The 24,223-nt window shown below is 35.2% G+C and overlaps 2 protein-coding genes across 2 annotated transcripts; both read right to left on the bottom strand.

The window, feature by feature from the left end:
• Nucleotides 1–6,700: 6,700 nt before the first annotated feature.
• On the bottom strand, nucleotides 6,701–9,741 carry LOC123558713 (uncharacterized). The gene is made up of 2 exons (XM_045350591.2): nucleotides 9,328–9,741; nucleotides 6,701–8,853 (listed from the first exon to the last, which is right to left on the bottom strand). Exons 1-2 carry the CDS (start codon nucleotides 9,593–9,595, stop codon nucleotides 8,045–8,047), a joined length of 1,077 nt encoding a protein of 358 aa, XP_045206526.2. The 5' UTR covers nucleotides 9,596–9,741; the 3' UTR covers nucleotides 6,701–8,044.
• An 11,469-nt stretch (nucleotides 9,742–21,210) lies between these two features.
• LOC123563059 (uncharacterized) lies at nucleotides 21,211–23,746 on the bottom strand. Its single transcript, XM_045355631.2, has 2 exons — nucleotides 23,342–23,746; nucleotides 21,211–22,566 (listed from the first exon to the last, which is right to left on the bottom strand). Exons 1-2 carry the CDS (start codon nucleotides 23,616–23,618, stop codon nucleotides 21,758–21,760), a joined length of 1,086 nt encoding a protein of 361 aa, XP_045211566.2. The 5' UTR covers nucleotides 23,619–23,746; the 3' UTR covers nucleotides 21,211–21,757.
• Nucleotides 23,747–24,223: the final 477 nt, after the last annotated feature.

The following is a 24,223-nucleotide window of genomic DNA, read 5'->3' as shown; positions in this document are numbered from 1 at the left end:
TTGATACTTTAAAACACGGTCAAAGTATACCAGTATTAGACAGTATACTTTACCGATATTAGACAGTGTACTTTATTGGTATTAAACAGTGTATTTTACCGGTATTAAACAGTGTACTTTACCAGTATTAAACAGTATACTTTACCGGTATTAAACAGTGAACTTTACCAGTATTAAACAGTACACTTAACGAGTTTTAAACAGTGTACATTACCAGTATTAAGTAGTGTACTTTACTGGTATTTAAACAGTGTACTTTACCAGTATTAAACAGTGTACTTTACCGTATTAAACAGCGTACTTTACCGGTATAAAACAGTGTACTTTACCGTATTAAACAGCGTACTTTACCGGTATAAAACAGTGTACTTTACCAGTATTAAATAGTGTATTTTACCAGTATTAAGCAGTGTACTTTAACAGTATTGAATAGTGTACAGTATTAAACAGTGTACTTTACCAGTATTAAACAGTGTACTTTAACAGTATTAAATAGTGTGCAGTGTTTAACAGTGTACTTTACCAGTATTAAATAATGTAATTTAACAGTATTAAGTAGTGTGCAGTGTTTAACAGTGTACTTTACCAGTATTAAATAGTGTACTTTATCAGTATTAAATAGTGTGCAGTGTTCAACAGTGTACTTTACCAGAATGCAAATGATACGGAAATACCCAATGTTTCACGATTCCGTACAAACCGTCTCTCTTTCATCTTGTCTGGCTCTTTTACATCGCATATTCTCAAAGCAGCAAAAATCTAAACCGTAATATCGTAAATGCAGTTGTTTTCGGTTTATTTTCATTTGCTTCTCGCGTCATACGTTGACCTTTTCTTAAGTTGTCTGTTTTCCATATGTTTAACTTTGTCCGTGTATTCTTGTATATATTCTCATACAATTTACACATATCTATGCACTGTTATATGTTTTCAGTGTGCGGAGGATGCGATCTTTACACGAGATTGTCTCTATTCGATTTGCCATTGTTTGAAAAGATAACCTTGAAATTAGTCAGGACTGGCGCTTGTTTATAAAATAACATAAACTGATTTAGCAATATACAAAGATAAGAAACATAAACAAAAACTGTAAAAATATATTCCAAAATAGATATTTGTATAATTTCCACATTTGAAACTCGGAAGAGAAAAGAAAACAAAAAAAAAAATAAAAACACAAAAAAATAATCTATTAGACTGTTTTCCCGCGTGATGACACTCGGCGATTTCCGTGTGATCGCACGTGACTTCCTATTATAGAATCGGAGAATGCCGACATTGCATCACTCTCTTGCACACCGGTTACATTAGCAATCTCAAGGCAGAGTTGTCGTTCGTTCCACACCATACACGACGGATGACGGACACAGGGCGATCACAAAAGCTCATCTTTGAGCATTCCAGCTCAGGTAAGCTAAAAAGGGATACAGTTCATAAAATCTCCAGGCAGAGATGTCGTTCGTTCCACACAATACACGACGGATGACGGACACAGGGCGATCATAAAAGCTCACCTTTTGAGCACTTCCAGCTCAGGTGAGCTAAAAAGGGATACCGTTCATAAAATCTCCAGGCAGAGTTGTCGTTCGTTCCACACCATACACGAGGTGAATGCTAATGTAACCGGTGTGCAAGAGAGTGTATGGTGTGGAACGAACGGCAACTCTGCCTGGAGACTGACATTGCATACGGAGATGACGCAATTTACTGTACGTCATAACAGGTACTTCGCATGTAACATGTACAAATATATTTCATTATATAGATATCTATTCTATTGCCATACATTATACTTCCTTTTATGCGGGCAGATAACATACTTGTGTTGTCATGTATTTTCACTACCTTATCCAACAATACACATACTTTCAAGTTTGTTTAGTATATGTGGGACGAGGAATAAAATTAATGCTTAAATCAATTATCACTCAGACGAAACATGCTTTAATATCTACGTTTAATAACAAAATATTAAATATACAATTTTGATGATAAAATAATATAAAATTAATATAAAATGTATGATATAGAATTTTAGATTTAATTACAACATATCAGTACGGTCTTCGAAAGAAGTCCATAATAAATAGATCCTAATTTTCCCATTTTCTGCGCAAATTCCTGTAGAACGAGTGCTTTAATCACACTTTTTCGCTACTAGAATACATTCTGCATGAAATGAGACGGTTTTTATGTTCATACAACCCACATGGCAAGTTTTGCAGATCGAAACCGGAAGTAGGTGTTTATTGCGCGGAGGAGAGCAAATATGCGCCATTTTTAGGGTAGCAGACCACAACTGACTGGCATTTCACTAGGAACTATTCAACCCCCTATTTTCTTTTCATTTTTTCGTTAATTTGTGATAGAACTTTCATGAAAAATTGGTGTAGGAAAAAGTGATGTTCTCTAAAGATATGTAAAGACGACATGAAGTTGTCGTTTTTTATATGAAACAAAGAAGGATTTGAATTACTGACCTTTAACCTTATTTATAGGAATAAGGTCAGTAATTCGGTCGAAAATGTGCTTCCGTGGTGTAGTCGAAAGAAGTCCATAATCAATAGATCCTAATTTTCCCATTTTCTGCGCAAATTCCTGTAGAACGAGTGCTTTAATCACACTTTTTCGCTACTAGAATACATTCTGCATGAAATGAGACGGTTTTCATGTTCATACAACCCACATGGCAAGTTTTGCAGATCGAAACCGGAAGTAGGTGTTTATTGCGCGGAGGAGAGCAAATATGCGCCATTTTTAGGGTAGCAGACCACAACTGACTGGCATTTCACTAGGAACTATTCAACCCCCTATTTTCTTTTCATTTTTTCGTTAATTTGTGATAGAACTTTCATGAAAAATTGGTGTAGGAAAAAGTGATGTTCTCTAAAGATACGTAAAGACGACATGAAGTTGTCGTTTTTTATATGAAACAAAGAAGGATTTGAATTACTGACCTTTAACCTTAAAGTTACACGACGATACGATGCGATGTGATGCGATACCATACCGTACAGTACAGTACAGTACAGTACAGCGCGGCGCAGCACAGTAGAGAACAAATATCGGCATTAAACAATGTTAATTGTTTACAGCCGTATTTGAAATATCGCTATTATAAAAACAATGGTTTTAATCAGTTGTTATCAGATATAGACAATTAGTTATATCTTGAACGATGACATGTCCTCTGTATGCCTCGGCCAATACAGATAATTGTGTTAAGGTGGTATCCGTAATGACAAACATTGTTTTCCCGTCGATTACGAAATCTCTGTAAACGTTTTCGGCGGCGCTCTCAGTGTTCTCATGTTGTTATAAAAAGCATTTCTGTTTTGTCCGTAGGATGCCGAAATCGACTACGAAAAATCCTCGTAACTGCCGGTTAACGTTGTTTATAGCTTCATCAACTGAACGATACTTATGAAATTGACCTTTCTTTAGTTAAATATATACACTTTTATTACTTCGAATACTTGTAAAGCATTGCGTGACATTTCATGCCATACACCAAACCTCGCAGTAAAGATACATGTACGATTATGAATATCTCGTATGTTTGTTTTTTTCTGCATTGACTTTTTGTGATTTATATCAAAACATGTAAGCAACAACCCCACGGTTTTCTTATAAGCGAAAAATTGCATGTATCTGGATTATTACACAGTAAACTATGAAACTATTTATTTATTTATTTGAAGTTTAATCCGCCATACCTTTGTTTTTAAAGAATTCTCGAATTTCGTCTGCGCCTATGCAATCCTTATGTAATAAGACGTCACATTTTTCACAACTCCAGAAAACCGTCCTGCTGTCACAGTCTACGAGGATCGAGTCTAGTACCAATACTTTGTACCATAAAGCCGGGTCCACTCTCCCTTCCGTATATGTCCCGACCCTCGGCACACATTTCTCAAGATCCAGCGAAACTGGGGTAGTTCTTTTACAAGTTCCATCAAGCAAGAAGTAGAAAAACATTATTTTTATAAATTTAGCAATGAATCATCTATTCAAAGTACTGGTACATAGATATGAACAACCCTGCCATCATAATATGATTATCCCATAATAATTAAGGCGTATTCAATGTCTATAACTATATAATAACAATATTTATATGTGAGTGATGTGACTAACACAGATGCAGACAACAATTGTGAAACATTGGGTATTTGCGTCACCACCGTAAACATACATGTGTAGCGATCAGATTGAGGAAGACTGAAAAACGTTATGATATAATCGGATATTATATAATAATATATAAATATATAATATATAAAAATAAAAGATAATAAATAACGCCATAATCATACCTTTTATTTTTATAAAGTGATACTTGTTCAGAGTAATTTTTGACATGTTGATTAAATATTTGATACTTTAAAACACGGTCAAAGTATACCAGTATTAGACAGTATACTTTACCGATATTAGACAGTGTACTTTATTGGTATTAAACAGTGTATTTTACCGGTATTAAACAGTGTATTTTACCAGTATTAAACAGTGTACTTTACCAGTATTAAACAGTATACTTTACCGGTATTAAACAGTATACTTTACCGGTATTAAAAAGTGAACTTTACCAGTATTAAACAGTGTACTTTACCGGTATTAAACAGTATACTTTACCGGTATTAAACAGTATACTTTACCGGTATTAAACAGTGAACTTTACCAGTATTAAACAGTGTACTTTACCAGTATTAAACAGTATACTTTACCGGTATTAAACAGTGAACTTTACCGGTATTAAACAGTATACTTTACCGGTATTAAACAGTGAACTTTACCAGTATTAAACAGTACACTTAACGAGTTTTAAACAGTGTACATTACCAGCATTAAGTAGTGTACTTTACTGGTATTTAAACAGTGTACTTTACTGGTATTTAAACAGTGTACTTTACCGTATTAAACAGCGTACTTTACCGGTATAAAACAGTGTACTTTACCGTATAAAACAGCGTACTTTACCGGTATAAAACAGTGTACTTTACCAGTATTAAATAGTGTATTTTACCAGTATTAAGCAGTGTACTTTAACAGTATTGAATAGTGTACAGTATAAAACAGTGTACTTTACCAGTATTAAACAGTGTACTTTAACAGTATTAAATAGTGTGCAGTGTTTAACAGTGTACTTTACCAGTATTAAATAGTGTAATTTAACAGTATTAAATAGTGTGCAGTGTTTAACAGTGTACTTTACCAGTATTAAATAGTGTACTTTAACAGTATTAAATAGTGTGCAGTGTTCAACAGTGTACTTTACCAGAATGCAAATGATACGGAAATACCCAATGTTTCACGATTCCGTACAAACCGTCTCTCTTTCATCTTGTCTGGCTCTTTTACATCGCATATTCTCAAAGCAGCAAAAATCTAAACCGTAATATCGTAAATGCAGTTGTTTTCGGTTTCTTTTCATTTGCTTCTCGCGTCTTACGTTGACCTTTTCTTAAATTGTCTGTTTTCCATATTTTTAACTTTGTCCGTGTATTCTTGTATATATTCTCATACAATTTACACATATCTATGCACTGTTATATGTTTTCAGTGTGCGGAGGCTGCGATCTTTGCACGAGATTGTCTCTATTCGATTTGCAATTGTTTGAAAAGATAACCTTGAATTAGATCTAGTCAGGACTGGCGCTTGTTCATAAAATAACATGAACTGATTTAGCAATATACAAAGATAAGAAACATAAACAAAAACTGTAAAAAAATATTCCAAAATAGATATTTGTATAATTTCCACATTTGAAACTCGGAAGAGAAAAGAAAACAAAAAAAAAAAATAAAAACACAAAAAAATAATCTATTAGACTGTTTTCCCGCGTGATGACACTCGGCGATTTCCGTGTGATCGCACGTGACTTCCTATTATAGAATCGGAGAATGCCGACATGGCATCACTCTCTTGCACACCGGTTACATTAGCAATCTCAAGGCAGAGTTGTCGTTCGTTCCACACCATACACGACGGATGACGGACACAGGGCGATCACAAAAGCTCACCTTTGAGCACTTCCAGCTCAGGTGAGCTAAAAGGGATACAGTTCATAAAATCTCCAGGCAGAGTTGTCGTTCGTTCCACACCATACACGACGGATGACGGACACAGGGCGATCACAAAAGCTCACCTTTTGAGCACTTTCAGCTCAGGTGAGCTAAAAAGGGATACAGTTCGTAAAATCTCCAGGCAGAGTTGTCGTTCGTTCCACACCATACACGACGGATGACGGACACAGGGCGATCACAAAAGCTCACCTTTTGAGCACTTTCAGCTCAGGTGAGCTAAAAAGGGATACAGTTCATAAAATCTCCAGGCAGAGTTGTCGTTCGTTCCACACCATACACGAGGTGAATGCTAATGTAACCGGTGTGCAAGAGAGTGTATGGTGTGGAACGAACGGCAACTCTGCCTGGAGACTGACATTGCATACGGAGATGACGCAATTTACTGTACGTCATAACAGGTACTTCGCATGTAACATGTACAAATATATTTGATTATATAGATATCTATTCTATTGCCATACATTATACTTCCTTTTATGCGGGCAGATAACATACTTGTGTTTCCACTACCTTATCCAACAATACACATACTCTCAAGTTTGTTTAGTATATGTGGGACGAGGAATAAAATTAATGCTAAAATCAATTATCATTCAGACGAAACATGCTTTAATATCTACGTTTAATAACAAAATATTAAATATACAATTTTGATAATAAAATAATATAAAATTAATATAAAATGTATGATGTAGAATTTTAGATATAATTACAACATATCAGTACGGTCTATTAACAAGTTGTAGAATAATTAGTTACCAAGAAAGCGGGTAGGCCTATTCGCGGATTTAACATATATGGTGGCTGCTTTAAGACATTTCGTTGTGTTGCATTGGCATGCGCGTGGTATTTGTAGCGTGTTTCTTTTCGAAGTGTTATTTGTCATGCATGTCACATGCCCTTATGGGCCCTGAATAATATCAATAAACTTGAAACTTTTCTCATTACAGATCTGGTGCAGCCGTTCTGCGCATGCCCGGAATGATTTATCCACTGGAGCGCACTGCAAAATTACGCAATTTTTTGCATGTCCGCACGCATTTAGTGTATAATATGCATGTTGGCTTGCAAACGCAAAAACACGAAATATTTCATTTTTGTTGATGGCGCATGCGTCTGTCGTACTCTATGGTTGTTAGTTTGGTTTGCTACATTGGTATGTGCACTAAAACGACACACATTTTTTTCTCCAAAATTTCGTTTGGGGCGTTGGCACGCGCGCCAGGACGATAAAACGAAACATGCTTCAAACACCGAGCGCGCGCGAATGCGATATACCTTAATGTCCACCATAAAAATGGTTCTCTGCATGTGTACCACATATTCCATCCAAATGCAACCTTGTGGACTAATGCAGCGGTAATGTAAATAATGGGAGAATCCCTACATCTTAAAATAATACGTATAAAGTATTTTATCTGTGCATCTACCAAAAGAAAGATCAACAATGGGAAATGCTTAAAGAGCATACCAAAGAAAAAAAACAACAAAAGCTTAGAAAGAAGTATGCAAACCAAGACGTAAATTAGTTAGATCAGGTGCGCCTGTGATATATTACAGACTCCGGTATATACCGGATTCTAGCAATTTGAAAGAAAAATATCTTAAAGGTATATATCTTGTAACCATGGTGATACCCACCCTAAACATTTAGTCAGTATATTACACATATTATACACTAAATGCGTGCGGACATGCCAAAAATGCGTATTTTTGCCGTGCGCTCCTATCGATAATCATTCCGGGCATGCACAGAACGGCTGCACCAGATCTGTACTGAGATGAACGCGCACGTGCCTTTCCATAAAAGAAACCGAAGAATGCCGAAAACATATACGGAGACTGCCGAAATCGCATATTGAAGAATACATTATTTGCCGACTATCAATTCGGGCCGACTGCCTTAAAACATTTTATACTATGGTGCAGCAGATTCCGATGTATGTTTACATATTTGTCAGTACTTCAGTGCATATTTCACGGATTCCATGACGGTCGACAATCGTATTTTGATGTTAATTTGTTCCTTTATATCAGTCTTCAAAGATTCAATTTTAGTAGCTTTCCTTTTATATTCCTCATATTTGTTAGACATGTGACTAGTTCTGTCTGCTTGAGATTTTGATCGCTCTAAAACACTTCCGTTTGCTTTTTTATCATGCACAAATTCTGCGTTTAAAATTCCATGTGTTAGTTCTTCTCTAGCAGACAAAATGGTTTCTTTTTCTTTTGATATTGTATCTCTGTTCTCGCGAATATCTGCGAGATCTTTGATATGCGTTTCATCTGTAGAAGATCTCAGCGTAGCAATTTTGTCAGTCAACAGAATCAATTTACCGTCTAGTTTTTTAATGTCCATTTCCATATCCTTTAGCAGGAGTTTTATAAATTCCTCATCCCTGGGTAGAGATTTGAGAACAGCTGTAACTCTTTCCGGCTCAAGAAAGAATTTCCTTTCTTTGGCAAGGTCCTCTTCGTACTTAGTCAACGTTTCTACATTAGTTTCAATGCGCATTTCAAAATTTTGAAAATCATTCTTGATGGTATCGTGTACCTTCTGCATGGCTTCTTCATGTTTCTTTTGGAACTTAATTTCTGGGAGTATATAAACATGAAGCATCTCGATGAGTAAACCGTAGGTGGAAACGTTGCCTTCTTTTTCAAACATTTCCGGGCTGAGCTGTTCGAAGATACTTTCAGCTTTCTCATACATAGCTTCAAACATAGATTCATTTTGCAAAGCTGTGTATTCTTTTCCTAGATTTTCTAAAATGAAAGAAAACTTATTGACACGATTGTTGCAAACAAAAAACATGTGTTCTTAATTATACTTTTCATAAGTTATTTCCAAATTAGTGAATTAGTGCGGACTTTTTAACTTATCATTAAGCAAAGTTTGTCTTCCCAGCGTGAACTATGTTGCTCACTACAGACCTAGGGCGGTTGTTCTGCGCATGTCACAAAGTCAATATGTTCAGAGCACACGTGAAAAAATACGCAGCTTACTGCGTATTTGCACGCATTCAATGTATAATATGGATAACATACTGACTGATGGTTGGAGTTAGGACTACCATAGTGACATAAACATACGAAAAATACACTCGTCATTCCAATCGCCTGAGTCCGGTATATACCGTAGTCTGTAAGATATCACAGGTGCTCCAAGTCTGTTTTACCCACAATCTTTTATGAAGTAAAACTGCTTCTATTTATATATTAATTAATTGAACAGCATACCTTGGCTTCTATAATAATCAAGCAGTGTTTCTCTGTCAATCTCATCTTCGGCACCTCTGTACAAAATTTCACATCGGTCACAGCTCCAGCGCATTGTCCTGCAGTCACAATCCACGAGCATAGAGTCTATAACCAGTAACTTGTACAAATCGTGCAGAGCTACTTTTCCACCTCTGTATATTCCGATAAAAGGCACGCATTTTCCCAGATCTACTGATACGGCTTCTGTCCTTTTACAAGTCCCCCCTAACAGAAAAAACAAAATCATTATAAATGTTTTATCAATCAATCTTAGTTCAACCACATTAGCAGCTCGAATAAATGGCCCTGCTCTCGATTAAATAAAATCTTTTTCACAGAAGGAAGATATATTTTTTCTACCTATATATCAGTAGTAAAATTGATATTTTCTTATCATTCTGTATATAAACATGTTGATCTAAAAAATACAGTGTGTCATAAATCATGTCTTCCCTACTATATGTGACAACACAGGTATTCAGTTCTATTCTTTGGTTGTTGTGTAGACTGTATTTATAAACTTATCTGAAAGGTATTGTCCATAAGTATTGACCTGGCACTCATTAATCTTCGCCAATATTTTTGGGCGTTTTCTTTAACTTACGCAATATTTGTATGCTGGAAGTATCTTTATCACTAAAGTAAGATATAGTGGTATCCGATGTCATTGTGGCGTAGAGGTAAAGGTACCTGACTTTCAAGCAAGTTACCGCGGGTTCGAAACCACTTCGGTCACTTTTTAAAATTTAATGTATTGTAATGTTACCGATACCTGTTTTATTTTTATCTTTCATATTTCATAAAATTTAGATGTTTTCTTTTGTAGTACATTCTGTATTTATATTTTCTGGAACACTTGTCTTTTTATCTAAGATATTTTAAAACAAATTTTATTCCACTGTTTTACAGCGGGTAAATATGCTTACTGTTAATAAATGAATCATAAATACTATGATACGTTTGACCAAATACTAGCAAGTGGTAAGTCTGCATATAAAAGTTGGGGACGAAAAAAAAGATATGGTCAGACGTAGGACTCGAACTCACAACCCTGACATTGGCAGCTAAACGCTTTGTTCACACAGCTACGTGCACATGCGACAATATATCAGTTAAGAATTATATATGTAATATTTAGTTATATCGCTATTTATTATTATTATTATTATTATTATTATCATCATTATTATACCAGATTTATGTTCGGACACCGAAGATTGATTTACGTAAATATACGGAATATTCATGAGTGCCAGGTCAATACTTACGGACAATATAAGTTTTGAAAATGTATATTTAAAAAATAAACTCTATGGGATGAAAATTGAAACGAATAAAATATTTAATTTGAATATTATTTCACTTATTCATTATACATTCTTCACTCGTACAAGTCCTTGTATATTCAGTAAAATCTCCAGGCCTAATTTATATATCTGTATCATGTATACATGCGCCTAAGTTCAAATACTTATATGACCTGCACCATGAGAAAACGAACATAGTGCATTTGCGGCCAACATGGATCCAGACCAGCCTGCGCTTTCCACACAGTCTAGTCAGTATCCATGCTGTTCGCTAACGGTTTCTCTAACTGCAATGGGCTACGAAAGCGAACCATGAGCATGATTCCTGACTAGACTGCGCGGATGCGCAGACTGGTCTGGATACATGCTGGTCGCAAATGCCCTGTGTTGGTTTTCTCATGGCGCGGCTCAATTTTTCTAAGTTTTTTTTCCATGCACACCATGTATAATAACCTTCATGGAAAACCAGAAGAATAAAGCTACACGCATTCGCTTTTTTTTTGCGCAATATATCACCTATTGAAGTTCACAACTGGAAATCATGAATAAACCGGTTATTTTACTAGAAAAATGCCAGAACCTTAAAGACCTGCTCCAGTCCTATACCTTTTAAGGTATTGGACCCGTAATAGAGTATCTCCTTTTTGAAGAGTATTCAATTCCTACCATAAACCTACTTTGACTGCAATTTTCAGGGGGGCGTAGGTTCAAACCCCACTGGGACCAAATTATTTTTCCCATGTTTACCTTTTTTTCTAGTAAGTTTTTACTTCTTTCAAGACTAATTATGGATGCATTGTACAAAAGTGGAAAATTTTCATTTTATAAGCGATTTTTTGCTGTTCAAAGTGAATTTACCTCTGAATCAGGAGGGGTAGAGTTAGACATCTTTAAAAATACTGAGTTACATGCGGTAAAAGTTCTCTATTTTGCCTTCATTCTTTAGACTACATATTGTGGAAGAAATGCAGGTAGGTTTTACTATTGCCCCAAGGTTATTTTTGAATGAAGTGAGCAAAATTCAAAACAGACCCACAGGATTCGACCTTAATTTTTCAATGTTGGAGTTAAAATTCTGTCTCATTAAATCTGTTTACTTGCGGCACCCTAGAAAAAAAGATTTTTACAGTTTTATTTTGTGTTTTATAATTGTTTAACAGTAGTTTCATGTTTCTTTTATCAAAATTAATGCTGTAATGAATTCTCTGCAAACGTTTTAGATAGTGGCCATCACATTGAATTTTGTCTCTTCTTGAGCATGTGGAAATACCGTAAATTATACAAAATTTACAAAAAACGGCACGGTAAAAGTTGTTTAAAATTTGCAACACAGTGTGAAACATGGTCAACTTTAAGAATATACCAAGCAAATGCCATTTTTTAAACATTACTATTAGGGGTCCAATACCTTAACATTAAGTTGTCACTGAAAAAGCATGAAAATCCTGACTATAAACAGTGACGACTGTGAAAATAAAGTCTATTTTATATAAAATTCTATATAAAATACCTGTGGTTTTGCGTACCAAAGAGTGGCGCATGGCCGGTAACAGTTACCTATTGTAATCATGGGTTGCATACACACACAAACGTTAAAAAATTGACACTCGACGTTTTTTTTTTTTTTTACAAAGATGGTTAACTACCAAACATAGCCTATGTACCAGTACAAATCTTAAAATACATTTTTTCCGCATATTCAAAGTAAACATTTATACTATATCGAAAGTTGGACAGTACAGAATATTGTCCACAGCAACGGTCACAATAATGAGTCGCGTCATGAGAAAACCAACATAGTCGCTTTCCGACCAGCATGGATCCAGGCCAGCCTGCATATCCGCGCATACTGGTCAGGATCCATGCTCTTCGCTAATCGTTTCTAAATTGCTGTAGGCTTTGAAAGCGAACAGCATGGATCCTGACCAGTCTGCGCGGATGCGCAAAGCCACTATGTTGGTTTTCTCATGACGCGGCTCAACTGAGTTTAAAAGCATTCCAGATGCAACATTTCAAAAATGTGCAATGATATTTTTAAATATTCTTTTCTGTGTTTCTTTTCCTCACATAACCATAATACTATACAGTATAATAATTTTATGTATACTTATTCATCACACAAAAGCTGATGTTGGAATTAGCTCAATCCCAAAGGTTAAAATGACCAACCTAGAATTGTTCGACATCTTTTCTGCTAGTGTTCACTTTTTCAGTCAACTATAGTCCATTTCCCCAGTTGGACTATACAAGAGTGTTTGAATAGACGGTTAAATGAACGCACGTGCTAAGAAACAGATCTATCTGCACTCCAGGTGCACCCGTCTTCTTCATTTTTATTCAGTATTTACTTTTTATGTACTAGTCGAAATTTCTACCACCCCTTTGATATTTTCGGCAACATCTATAATTCTTATCAAATTCCTCACATACATACGAAATTTTATATTCACAAGTATATTATTTATAACTTGAATAAACGATGTTGATAAAAATCGCCAAGGAGGTGAGAGTGGTGGGGAGAAAGGGGTGCGTTAAAAATTTCGTTAATTTCATATAACTGTTCACGTTATCAGCAAAAATAATAACGACATATACAACAACAATAACAAAATTTAGAATATGAATGAAACGACATTGAATAACAATAACAGGCATACTATTATGATTGTTCAACAACGTTTGACATGCCAGACATATGTGCTTATATACTTGATATACTTGAAGCAAACTTGAAGTGATGATTTCAGTCTTGTTTCCCGATATTTGATAACGGAATTGATGTGACGACAACAGAGGATGCATTGGACTGAACTTGTTACAACCCTTCTTACAGTAATTGTTCTTGAGCCTGCTAAATTTCTTTAATGAACTCGTCCATCTTTCAGTTTAGACAATTAATTGCTAAATGGGATGCTTACTAAAAATACACTGAATAGCGAGTGGTGCAGATCTGCAGGTTGATCACACTCGGGTCGCAAAGACAGAATCAGTTGTGTCCAGCATGTGAAGGGTTAATGGCAGTATTACATATCATTTCATCACTTATGGTTGTAGAAAAAACTTTGTTATATTCATACACAGGTATTATGTTCTCATTGATTTCATTGAAAATCAGTACACGTACTGTATTATATCAAAAAGCAAAACAAAACAAAACAAAAACAAAAACAAAAAAACTAAGTGTATTGACGTTAATGTTCATTACGCTTGCAACAGTTTTTCTTTTCTTTTCTGCACGGAATCATCGTGCATCTCCTGTCGTTCAAACAGATGTTGGAATGCTCCTGTAATTGTAACAAGAGAATATTCGTTGATACTTCCCTGTAAAATGTAGGGACTCGTACGAAGGATCAAGTTCAAATGAGCGTAGAGTTTCAGTAAACGTCCAGGTCCCAGTCTACAAATTAGCAGTATTAGGATGTCTAACATATCGTCAGTGCAAATTTCTCCGCTCTGATTGGTTTTCGCGCGCAATTCGGAAAACGTATTCTCAGCTGATTGGACGGCCCGAGTAAGATGACGTAACTTACTAAAAATAGACACAGCAGCTTCCTCTTCCTGTATGGCGGCATAAAATCTCTCGAAGGTAGACGTTATTTCCGTATTTAATGTCTGCAGTGTGGTTTTCGGAGTCGCGTCGCTGAATTCTCCCCTGTCAGGATGTAATAACGAACTCCGTGTACGATCAACTGTTTCCGATAAACTGCTCGACTTCCCATTACATCTCTCGACAAGAGATTCCGTGGAACATGTTGAACGCCGGGCATCTTTCTTGTTACAGATCTCTCTATTTGTCACATCTAGAAACAAACTTTGTAGAAACAAACTTTTCAAATTATTATTGATAGAAGCAAGTTCTGTTTCAGCATATTGTTCAATCCAGGCAGATAGTTTTTCGCACCGGACTGTATGACTAAGCTCAAGAAGTTTGCATAAAACAGGCAATAATTCTTCGGCAATATGTTTCTCATAGCATTTGTACACTTTTGAGCGGACCGTTTTAAGACTAGCATCATTTCCTTGCATTTCTATCGAAATTGCATCCGCCATACTAATTATATGATCAGATAATTGTTTACATAATGTTTCGCAGTCATCCTTATCAACGCTACCAAAAATACACCTCGCTGCCTTTTCTTGGTGCGACCGGTTGCTTCCAAACGACACAGGCAGTCTACCTGCTCGATATGAACCGAATTTTATCAGGAGATCACGTTTTGCCCGCTCTTGTATTGCTTTGCATTTTTCCTTAAACCTCGTACAAAACTCATCATGCTTCTTGTTGAAGTCGAGCTGGTTAGTGTGTAAATATGTTTTAACCTGTTCATTAACTGCTGCCCAATAATCAGATTTCCTGGTCGGGTCAGATAAATCTGCTTCAAATTCCAGAAAGACCTTCCTTCTGTTATATCCAAAAGATGACTCGTCAACTTGAATCTCTTTCAATGTCAAGCTCGTCGCCTTCAGGACGCTCGACAGTCTTATCTTTATATTGATTTGCTGCTTGATATCGTTACTCAGATTTTCAACCTCAGTGGTTTCTCTTTCATACTTTTCGAATCTGTCAGTCATTCGACTTTCTCTTATTGGTTGCAATCTCTTTAATCTATTCTTTGGATTGTTTCTTGTCACAGTATGCGTGTGAAGTATAAGCCCGTTCATCATTTCTTCTCTTGCCGCAATAATTCTTTCTTTTTTCATCAATACTTCATCCATTTCAGCCCGAATATATGCAAGAAGGCTAACACTTGTTTCGTCTTTCGCATTCGTTAACGGTGTGATTCTATCGGTCAGTATTGACAGAGTGTCTTCCAACTCTCAGATGTCTTTCTGCGCATGTTTCAGAAGAAGCGATATCAATTCATCATCTTTAAGACTGTTATTCAAAATAATGGACACACTATTTTCTACAAGTAAGGATCTCCTCTGCCTCCGAAGTGATTTTTCTATTTTGTTCCTTGACTGGACATTCATTTTTAAAAGTATTACAACATTTTCATATCTTTTCACGATTGTTTCCAAAACATCTTTCACGAGTGTTTGGTGTTTTGGTTGGAACTGAATGTGCGGCAGGATACAAACATGAAGCTTTTCCAGAATATCTTTATACGTAGATACATTGCATTCTCTATCTAGTAGATTCGGACTCAGTTGGTTGAAAATGTTTTCAAATTTTACATACATTTCGTCTCGTGTATGACCTAGTTCTACACAGGTGTACTCATTTAACATTCGTTCTGAAATTAATAAAAAAAAACTTGTATGAACTAAACTGTTTTATATTTATCAATTATGACTTTTAAGTTTCTTAAACAATATGTATAAAAAAGAATAGCCACTGGTCTTACAAATGGCTTGTTTTTTGTTAAGTTCTGTACATATCTGATACCTGTTGAATAGCTGGCTTATCATGATTCGGCAGCTAGAAAGGATTATGTTTAAAAAAATTGTTTCCAGTAACATGGTCAAAAAATAACAGTAGGTAGGTCGGTTAATGTTTTTTTTTTTATTATCAAGTTGGACTTTTCAGAAATCATCTTTGTGTCAAAAAATGAATACATATACGTAAGGTTTAAGCATCATCTAAATAAATTGTATATCACAATAAAAACTATTCTAACTACTAGTTCTAACACGACTTGATTTCCTACAAAACAAAGAAGACTGAAAATATGACGTCTGCACCCATACAAAACAGACAAAAGATTGGTAGATGTCATCAATGATATCGATATCAGTCATTGTTATCGATTTAGTATCGAAAAAAAGAATATAGTTCGGTGATTTTGTTTGGACTTGCGAAGGAATTTTATCACGAGGACAAAGTTAACATAGGGATAGTTGAGTTCCAAGAAGGCAGCTTCTCTAAAACCAACTGCATTGATGTGTATATCATTGACATTTGAGCAAATACATGTATAGATAGACAACAACAAACATTAGGAAATAACGACAACATACGTATGAAGGAAACAGTGGCAACTTCCCGGAGGGAAGACATTTATACATCAACTGAAAGCTTATATATTTCAATGACAAATTACATCATGTATCTGCATCACAGTACTTAGTTCAGCACATTCAATACCTCAAATTTTATATGACTTGAAACTTTCTTCTTCTTTGTAAGCTTGAACACGATGTTGATAATTATCTTACCTTTATATTTACAAAATTCTCGAGCTTCTTCCGGATCAAAGCCGTCCTCCTCCGAACATTCCCTTTTTATATCAACGTTACATTTGTCACAGCTCCAGAAAACCGCTCTGCGATCACAGTCCACGATAATAGAGTCTATTACCAGTGCTTTGTACCACAAGGCCGGATCCATTCTCCCTTCCGTATATGTCCCGATGCCCGGCATACATTTTTCAAGATTTAGTGAAACCTGCGCTGTCTTTTTACAACCTCCATTGAGCAATATGTATATAAACATTATGTTGGTTTAACCGTGAATCAACGAACTGAAGTCAATAAACATACACTGCCTCCTGTGCTAATTCTAAGAGGCACATTTAGTAGACATATCCAGACTGAATAACACTATCTTTTATATTACCAGTCACATGACTTAAAAGGATCTGTACCCAGAAAAACACTTAATACATTTGTTTACAACTTCATTGGCGTACGTCATATATAATATTGAACAAGAATAAGGCCATTTTGATCTGATAAGGAATTTATGTTTAATTGATCTTTTATGTTTCATGTTAACAAATTTGTCGAATTAATAAGAGCTTAGAGTAGCGAGTAACAACGTGTTACCTGTATTTGTGTTTGTTACACGTCTTCAGTCACTACCGCGTGGCACTTCTTGACACGACACCCCTGAACTGATTCCATAAGCTGATTTTATTCCACATTTCAACGCTCGTGTCAACTTAAATATCTTAGTAAAACTAGTTTAATAGAAAACAAATTTTTGAAAGTTAGTCGACAGAACCTGGGTAATGTACGCAATTGCTTTATATTGCATCTTATGTACAAAATGATGTAGAAGATGACGTTCATTTTGTTTTATTAGTAGAGTATCCATTTCACAACGGATATAGAATTATGTATATTCCAAGATATTTTAGAATTCGTTCAAGTATGTATTAATTCAGTTCATTACTTAATTCAGATAAAATAAGTATCTTTTTTTGTATTTTCAAAATTCTAAATGGTTAAATGTAAATATATATTGTGTGTATGTATGATATGACACTGTGATAATGATTTGTAAAATTGTGAATGTCATGTAAAGTTAACTTCTGACGATCAGCTGTTTGCTGAAATAAAAAAAAACTTCTGTTTTATTTTATTTTTTTCTGTTCTGTTCTGTTCTGTTCTGGTCTGGTCTCGTCTCGTCTCGTCTCGTCTTTGTTCTGTTCTGTGCTATTCAGATTAAACTCACTCGAATCTTTCAATAGTTCTGACTGTGCTTTTATACCTACTACAGAAAACAAGTACAAACAAATAGTCGACATTGTGTCTGAAATCATTAGTCCTCCACCTCTGATTCATGTGGGGAAGTTGGCAGTTACTTGCGGAGAACAGGTTTGTACTGGTACAGAATCCAGGAACACTGGTTAGGTTAACTGCCCGCCGTTACATGACTGAAATACTGTTGAAAAACGGCGTTAAACCCAAAACAAACAAACAAACAAACAAACAAACAAATAGCAACAAATATAAATCAAATAATTGCATTAGAGCATAGTATAACAAATTACCACATAACAGTCTGCATAATTCATAAATACATGTACTAAATTACTTAATACCAGGAGTTTAAATAATTATAACTATGTTTAGATTACATAATAACCTTATCTACTCCAGTTGCACAAGCAAACTACTACATGCAAATAAATATGTAATAAATTGTCAAAGATTCAAGATTCAAGATTCTTTATTAAGTAACGTAAACATATAAACGTTTCTTGTTACATGATACAATAATTTGTTAAATGTAACATACAAACATGACAAATATGTACAAGGACACGGAAAACTACATACAACAACATCTATATTATTTCTAGATATAAACATGTACATGAGGAAGGACTACGGACATCACATTTATTATCATATGAAAAGGAACAACAGTACAATATAATCCTAAGATTACATGCTATTATGGCTTATAATGATAAAAGGGGAGTAAATCTAAGAAATGCTATTATTAGGGAAATAGAACATATTTCTCAAAAGCTCATAACAATAATAAATAATAATAATAATAATAATAATAATAATAATAAAAACATTATTATTTGCACAAGACTGATGTCCTTTTTAAAATACTATGGCAGGTTTTGGCAACCACTGTAAGAAGTTGGTTTCAACTTACCTCATTCTGACATTGACATGCAAGCATTGTTCAGACTTCTAGCTCTAGCAAAAAGATCAGCTCTAAAAGATCACTATACATATCATAGTTAATTGTCTCATACATTTCAGAGTCTATACTTTCACAAAATAATGGCAGTGTCTGTCCTCATATCTTAAACCATCATAACGACCTGTTTTATCCTTAAATGTGCTACACCACACTTTAACTTACACAATATAGACCTGTGTCCAGTAATATTAAAAAAATACAATACTTGTAGCATTAAATGTTAAAGATCAATGAGCCGCACCATGAGAAAACCAACAAAGTGCATTTGCGACCATCATGGATCCAGACCACCCTGCGCATCCGCGCAGTCAGGTCATGATCCATGCTGTTCGCTTTCAAGACCTATAACAATTAGAGAACCTGGTTAGCGAACATCATGGATCCAGCTCAGACTGCGCGGGCTGGTTTGGATCCATGCTGGTCGCAAATTCACAATGTTGGTTTTCTCATGGTGCGGCTCATTACAGGAGGCAAAATCATTTAAGTAGCGTTATTTCAAATAAATAACATAGTGCAGTCTAATTAACATGACTTATTATATTGTTAGATATTGATATGGGTTTTTACATTAAAATGGTCAATAATTTTCACTTCAAATTAACATTTCTTGTGTAAATATCAACTGATTTGATTAGGTAAATGTTCATACATTACATTGAAATATGAGCCGCGTCATGTGGAAATCGGCAACCTAGTGGCTTTGCGACCAGTATGGATCCAGACCAACCTGCGCATCCGCACAGTCTGGTCAGGATCCATACTGTTCGCTTTCTAAGTCTGTTGCAATTAGAGAAACTGTTAGCGAAGAGCATGGATCCATGCTGGTCGCAAAGCCACTATGTTGGTTTTCTCATGGCGCGGCTCAATTATGCATTTTTCAGCATAAAATGATATAATCTAAAGGGAATGATTTTCCTAGAAAGTGATATAGATGACAATATACGAACTGAATTGTAGTTAATTCCTGTACGAATGTTTACAATTATACTTAAACAGGATCTTACAAAGTTGCTAATATAGTATCGTTTAAATATTGGATAGACAGAATTTTATTTTTCAGCTTACCGGTAATAGGGAGTTTTGAAGAAATTACGAACATACATGTTAAAGACTTAGTATTCTTAAAACTAGAAATTATTTGCTGTATAGTGAATATTAGAAGTATAATCCCCAGTCAAGCTTCTCCATGGGAGTCTGCATTTGGAAATATTTGGCTGGGATTACCCATTTTCTATGTGTCTGGTTGGGTTTTTTTATTGGGTATCTGTACCGTTTGTGGGGCATATGACGCATTTGTTGGTGAATGTTTGGCAGGCGGTGTGGATCCTGAGGTACACTGTTGCCCGTTCTTGTCGCGGATGTCTGTGTGCTGGTCTTCTCATGGTGTAGCTCATTTCGTACTAATTGTGGACATGTACATTTATCAAGCGGAGGGGTGGGGGGGGGGGGGGAGGGGAGGGGGGTTCATTCCTTAATACCAGTACATCAGCCGACAGTAGCTTTTCTGTTTCACCAATAATTTTAGGCGGTATAGGTGGGGGTTTTTTTTTTGTATGTAATACAAGGTAAGCCATGTCTGAAAATTTCCTACAGAGGCAGTATGGCTTATAGTAGTAGGCTTATATATTTGAGTTCTTTCGGGGGACTTTGTGAATCTTAGGTGTTGGAGTGTGTCCGAAAGGTCATATTTTACAATTTTTATGCGTATGAAAATATTACTTGTTTTAAGGGTAAACCAAATTGTACAATATATGTAAACACATAATAAAAAATTAAGTTAAATTCTTATATGGTAACCTAAATATTCTTTTTATGACAGTGCAGATTATCATTGCTAACCCGTCTCCTCGTGATCTGATCATGGAGGATAATTGCTGTATTAAAATATGTTTTATTATAGGCACTAGTGCCACGATTTACAGTTTTCAGAATCTTATTTAGTCGTGTCTTTTTATTGCAGTTTTTAAATAAAAAGGGATAGCAATGGTAAGCTGATTTTTATGATCATTTTGTGTAAAAAGTTGTTTGTAGCCTATATCTTAACATATTGGAAACATCATGAGAAAAAATCCATACTTATTTGAGTGTTAATTAGAATGTTTCCAGAAAGCATTATATAAGAGTTTTTCAAATCATTTTGTTCTAAATATGTGAGGCAGTTCATACATGTTTTGTATTTAATGAAAATTATCGAGGGTATGAAAAGTTTGGATAAGTGCAAAAAGTTTTAAACATTCAAAGTCTATAGTTCTACAGACGGCAGAAATGATTGTTTTCGCGCCAAGCTCTAAACACGGTTTGGTGTAATCCGTAAAAATAATGTTAGAATCAAAGTCCTTTTTCTTCTTTTTGTAAAGAATTAAACTAAAAGGCTGAAGCATCCTCTTGAAGTGGTAAAAATCCGAAATGTTAAAATAGTCTAAACAACCAGTCAGTCACCAGAGTTCCGAATTTCACCTCTCGATGTATTACACCAATTAAGCAGTACCTATTTGCCAGGTTATGTAGTATTTATATAATGAATCCAGAAAGTATGTTATTGAGGTTAGTTTCTTATGGTTATATACAGATTAACTTATTATAGACAAGAAATAGGTTATAGTTCACTTATCAACTTTCTTATAAATTCAGTCATTGTTTCACTATAAATTCAGTTATCGTTTCACTTCGCTACGCTCCGTTAAAGCAATAAATAATCTATAACCTATATTTACAAGTATTTGAGAGCAGATATCACGGACTGTCTGACAGTGGACAACCTGATTTTGATATTAATTTGCTGCTTGATTTCATTACTCAAAGTTTCAATTTCAGCAGCATCTTTTTTATATTTCTCATATTTATCAGACAATGAAACCGGTTTGTCAACATGTGACTTAGATAGTCTTAACTTCCCACTTTTTGTTTTCCTTTTTGTCGTAACGTTTTCTTTCGATATCCCTTCTAAAAGGTTTTCTGCAGCCGAAATAATAGTTTCCTTTTCATTTGAAATTTTATCTCTTTCCTTGCGAGTTTCCACAAGGAGTTTCAGTCTTGCTTCGTCTGTTGAATGTCCTACTTTTTTCTCCTTCTCAGTCAACAATATCAAAATACCTTCTAATTTTTTAATGTCTTCATCCGCATGCTTTAACAAGAGGCGTATAAAATCCACATCCCTTGGCACGGTGTTAAGAATAGTAGAAACACTTTCCCGCAAAAGCAAGCACTTTCGTTGTTTTACTAGTAATTCTTCCAAGTTTGATAATGTTTGTACACTCATCTGAATGAGCATTTCAATATATTGTGATTCTTTCTTTATTGTGTCTAGACATTGCTGCACGAGTTTTCTGTGTTTTGATTGAAAAGTTATTTCTGGAAGGATGTACATTTGAAGTATTTCGAGGAGAGAACCATATGTGTATTCGTTGCCTTCACTTTCAAAACTTTCTGGACTTGCATTGTGGAAGATACTTTCAGCTTTCTCAAACATTTTATCTAAGGATTCGTTTTTAAGAAGTTCTTCTTCTTTAGACAGTTTCTCTAAGAGATATAAAAAGAAATCGAATTAAATGTACATTTGTATATGAAGACTGTTATGTATGTTTAACTATCTCAGAAAGATAACACTTCTAGAGAGTAAACCAAAGAACTAAAAATACATAATTTATCATAATTTATTTTTATAGCTCTTTGAGTAAACTGATACATTTGAGCCGCATCATTAGAAAACCAACATAGTGGCTTTGCAGCCAGCATGGATCCAGACGAGCCTGCCCATCCGCGCAGTCAGGTCAGGATCCATGCTGTTTGCTTTCAAAGCCTATATCAATTAGAGAAACCGTTAGCGAACAACATGGATCCTGATCAGACTGCGCGGATGCGCAGGCTGGTCTGGATCCATGCTGGTCGCAAAGCCACTATGTTGGTTTTCTCATGGCTCCAATAAACATTTGACACATGTGATTTGTTAATAATATCAAAACAGAAGGAAGATTAATGTTTCCATACAAACAAACGTTAATAAGGGTTGTTTTATTTTCCCTTTGTCATCGTAAAATATATACAGGTGTTATAGTGTAAAGTCGATGTTAAACTTCCGAAATGACTTAGAGTTTATTTTAATCTCTTTTCTATCGCTTTATCACTGCTAAGTTCCTGCATTTGCAAATATTGTAATTGAATTATTCTAACTTTTTAAAGTTTACATTAGTTATTCATATAATCCTATAACCATGTTAAGATGTAAATGTAAAACATCAGTAGAAAAAAATGAGATTCTAGTTCTTGTGTGTTTCAAACATTCATTAAAGCATACCCTTGTTTCCAAAATAATCCAGTACATTTTCTGCATAAAGCTCTCCTTGTGAACTAGCCCTGTATATCATATCCATGTCACACTGTTCACAGCTCCAGTAAACTCTCTTCCTGTCACAATCCACAAGGATCGAGTCTAATACCAGCACTTTATATAAAAGTGTCAGACTTAATTTTCCTCCTTTGTATATGCCCGCACGTGGCGCACATTTTTCTAGATCTACAGAAAGTGAGGGTATCCTTTTACAAGAGCCATCCAAAATTAGGTACACAAACATTCCAAACGGTTTACTGATATACTATGTATAAATGTTGCATGTATGGTGTCATGGGTGTACACCTGTGTCTCCACTCAATACGAGGAAGTTTTATATACATGTATTTTCGTAAATTATGCAGCGGGTCATTTGATATTGTTCTCTCTATATTAAGTAACAAACAATTTTATATGGATGTGGTAACACGTTTATACCGTGCACTTCACATTACCCGTAGTTACATGACTAATACTCTAACCAAGAATGATCGTAGCTGGCATGGTTACGCACCTTGCTTCCAACTGAATTTCATATGAATCAGCAGGATATCACGTTACTTAACCCTTTCCCAGCTAAATTTCTATAATAAACTTGTAAATATTTCAATTTGGACAGTAACATCGACTGTTAAAAGGGATGCTTACCAAAAAATATTGAATGAATGGCGAACGATACAGATCTAACCAGACTGCACAGACGTGCAGAGTAATCATGATCTACACTGGTCGCTAAGACAAAATCAATCGTCCCCGGCATGAAATCCGATCAATATCACTTTGACGCATTAAAACAGCGATAAAATCTGTTTTGCCGTTATTATTCCGGACCGCGTAATCGAAAAAAAA

Source organism: Mercenaria mercenaria, chromosome 15, assembly GCF_021730395.1.
Source record: "Mercenaria mercenaria strain notata chromosome 15, MADL_Memer_1, whole genome shotgun sequence".
Classification (NCBI taxonomy): domain Eukaryota; kingdom Metazoa; phylum Mollusca; class Bivalvia; order Venerida; family Veneridae; genus Mercenaria; species Mercenaria mercenaria.
This window is presented reverse-complemented; position numbering and strand designations above follow the sequence as displayed.

Coding starts and splice junctions, on each gene's coding strand:
- LOC123558713 (XM_045350591.2), bottom strand. CDS start 9,595: ATGATTTTGTTTTTTCTGTTAGGGGGGACTTGTAAAAGGACAGAAGCC. Junction 8,854..9,327: donor TGATTATTATAGAAGCCAAG/GTATGCTGTTCA, acceptor CTTTCATTTTAG/AAAATCTAGGAAAAGAATAC.
- LOC123563059 (XM_045355631.2), bottom strand. CDS start 23,618: ATGTTTGTGTACCTAATTTTGGATGGCTCTTGTAAAAGGATACCCTCA. Junction 22,567..23,341: donor GGATTATTTTGGAAACAAGG/GTATGCTTTAAT, acceptor TATATCTCTTAG/AGAAACTGTCTAAAGAAGAA.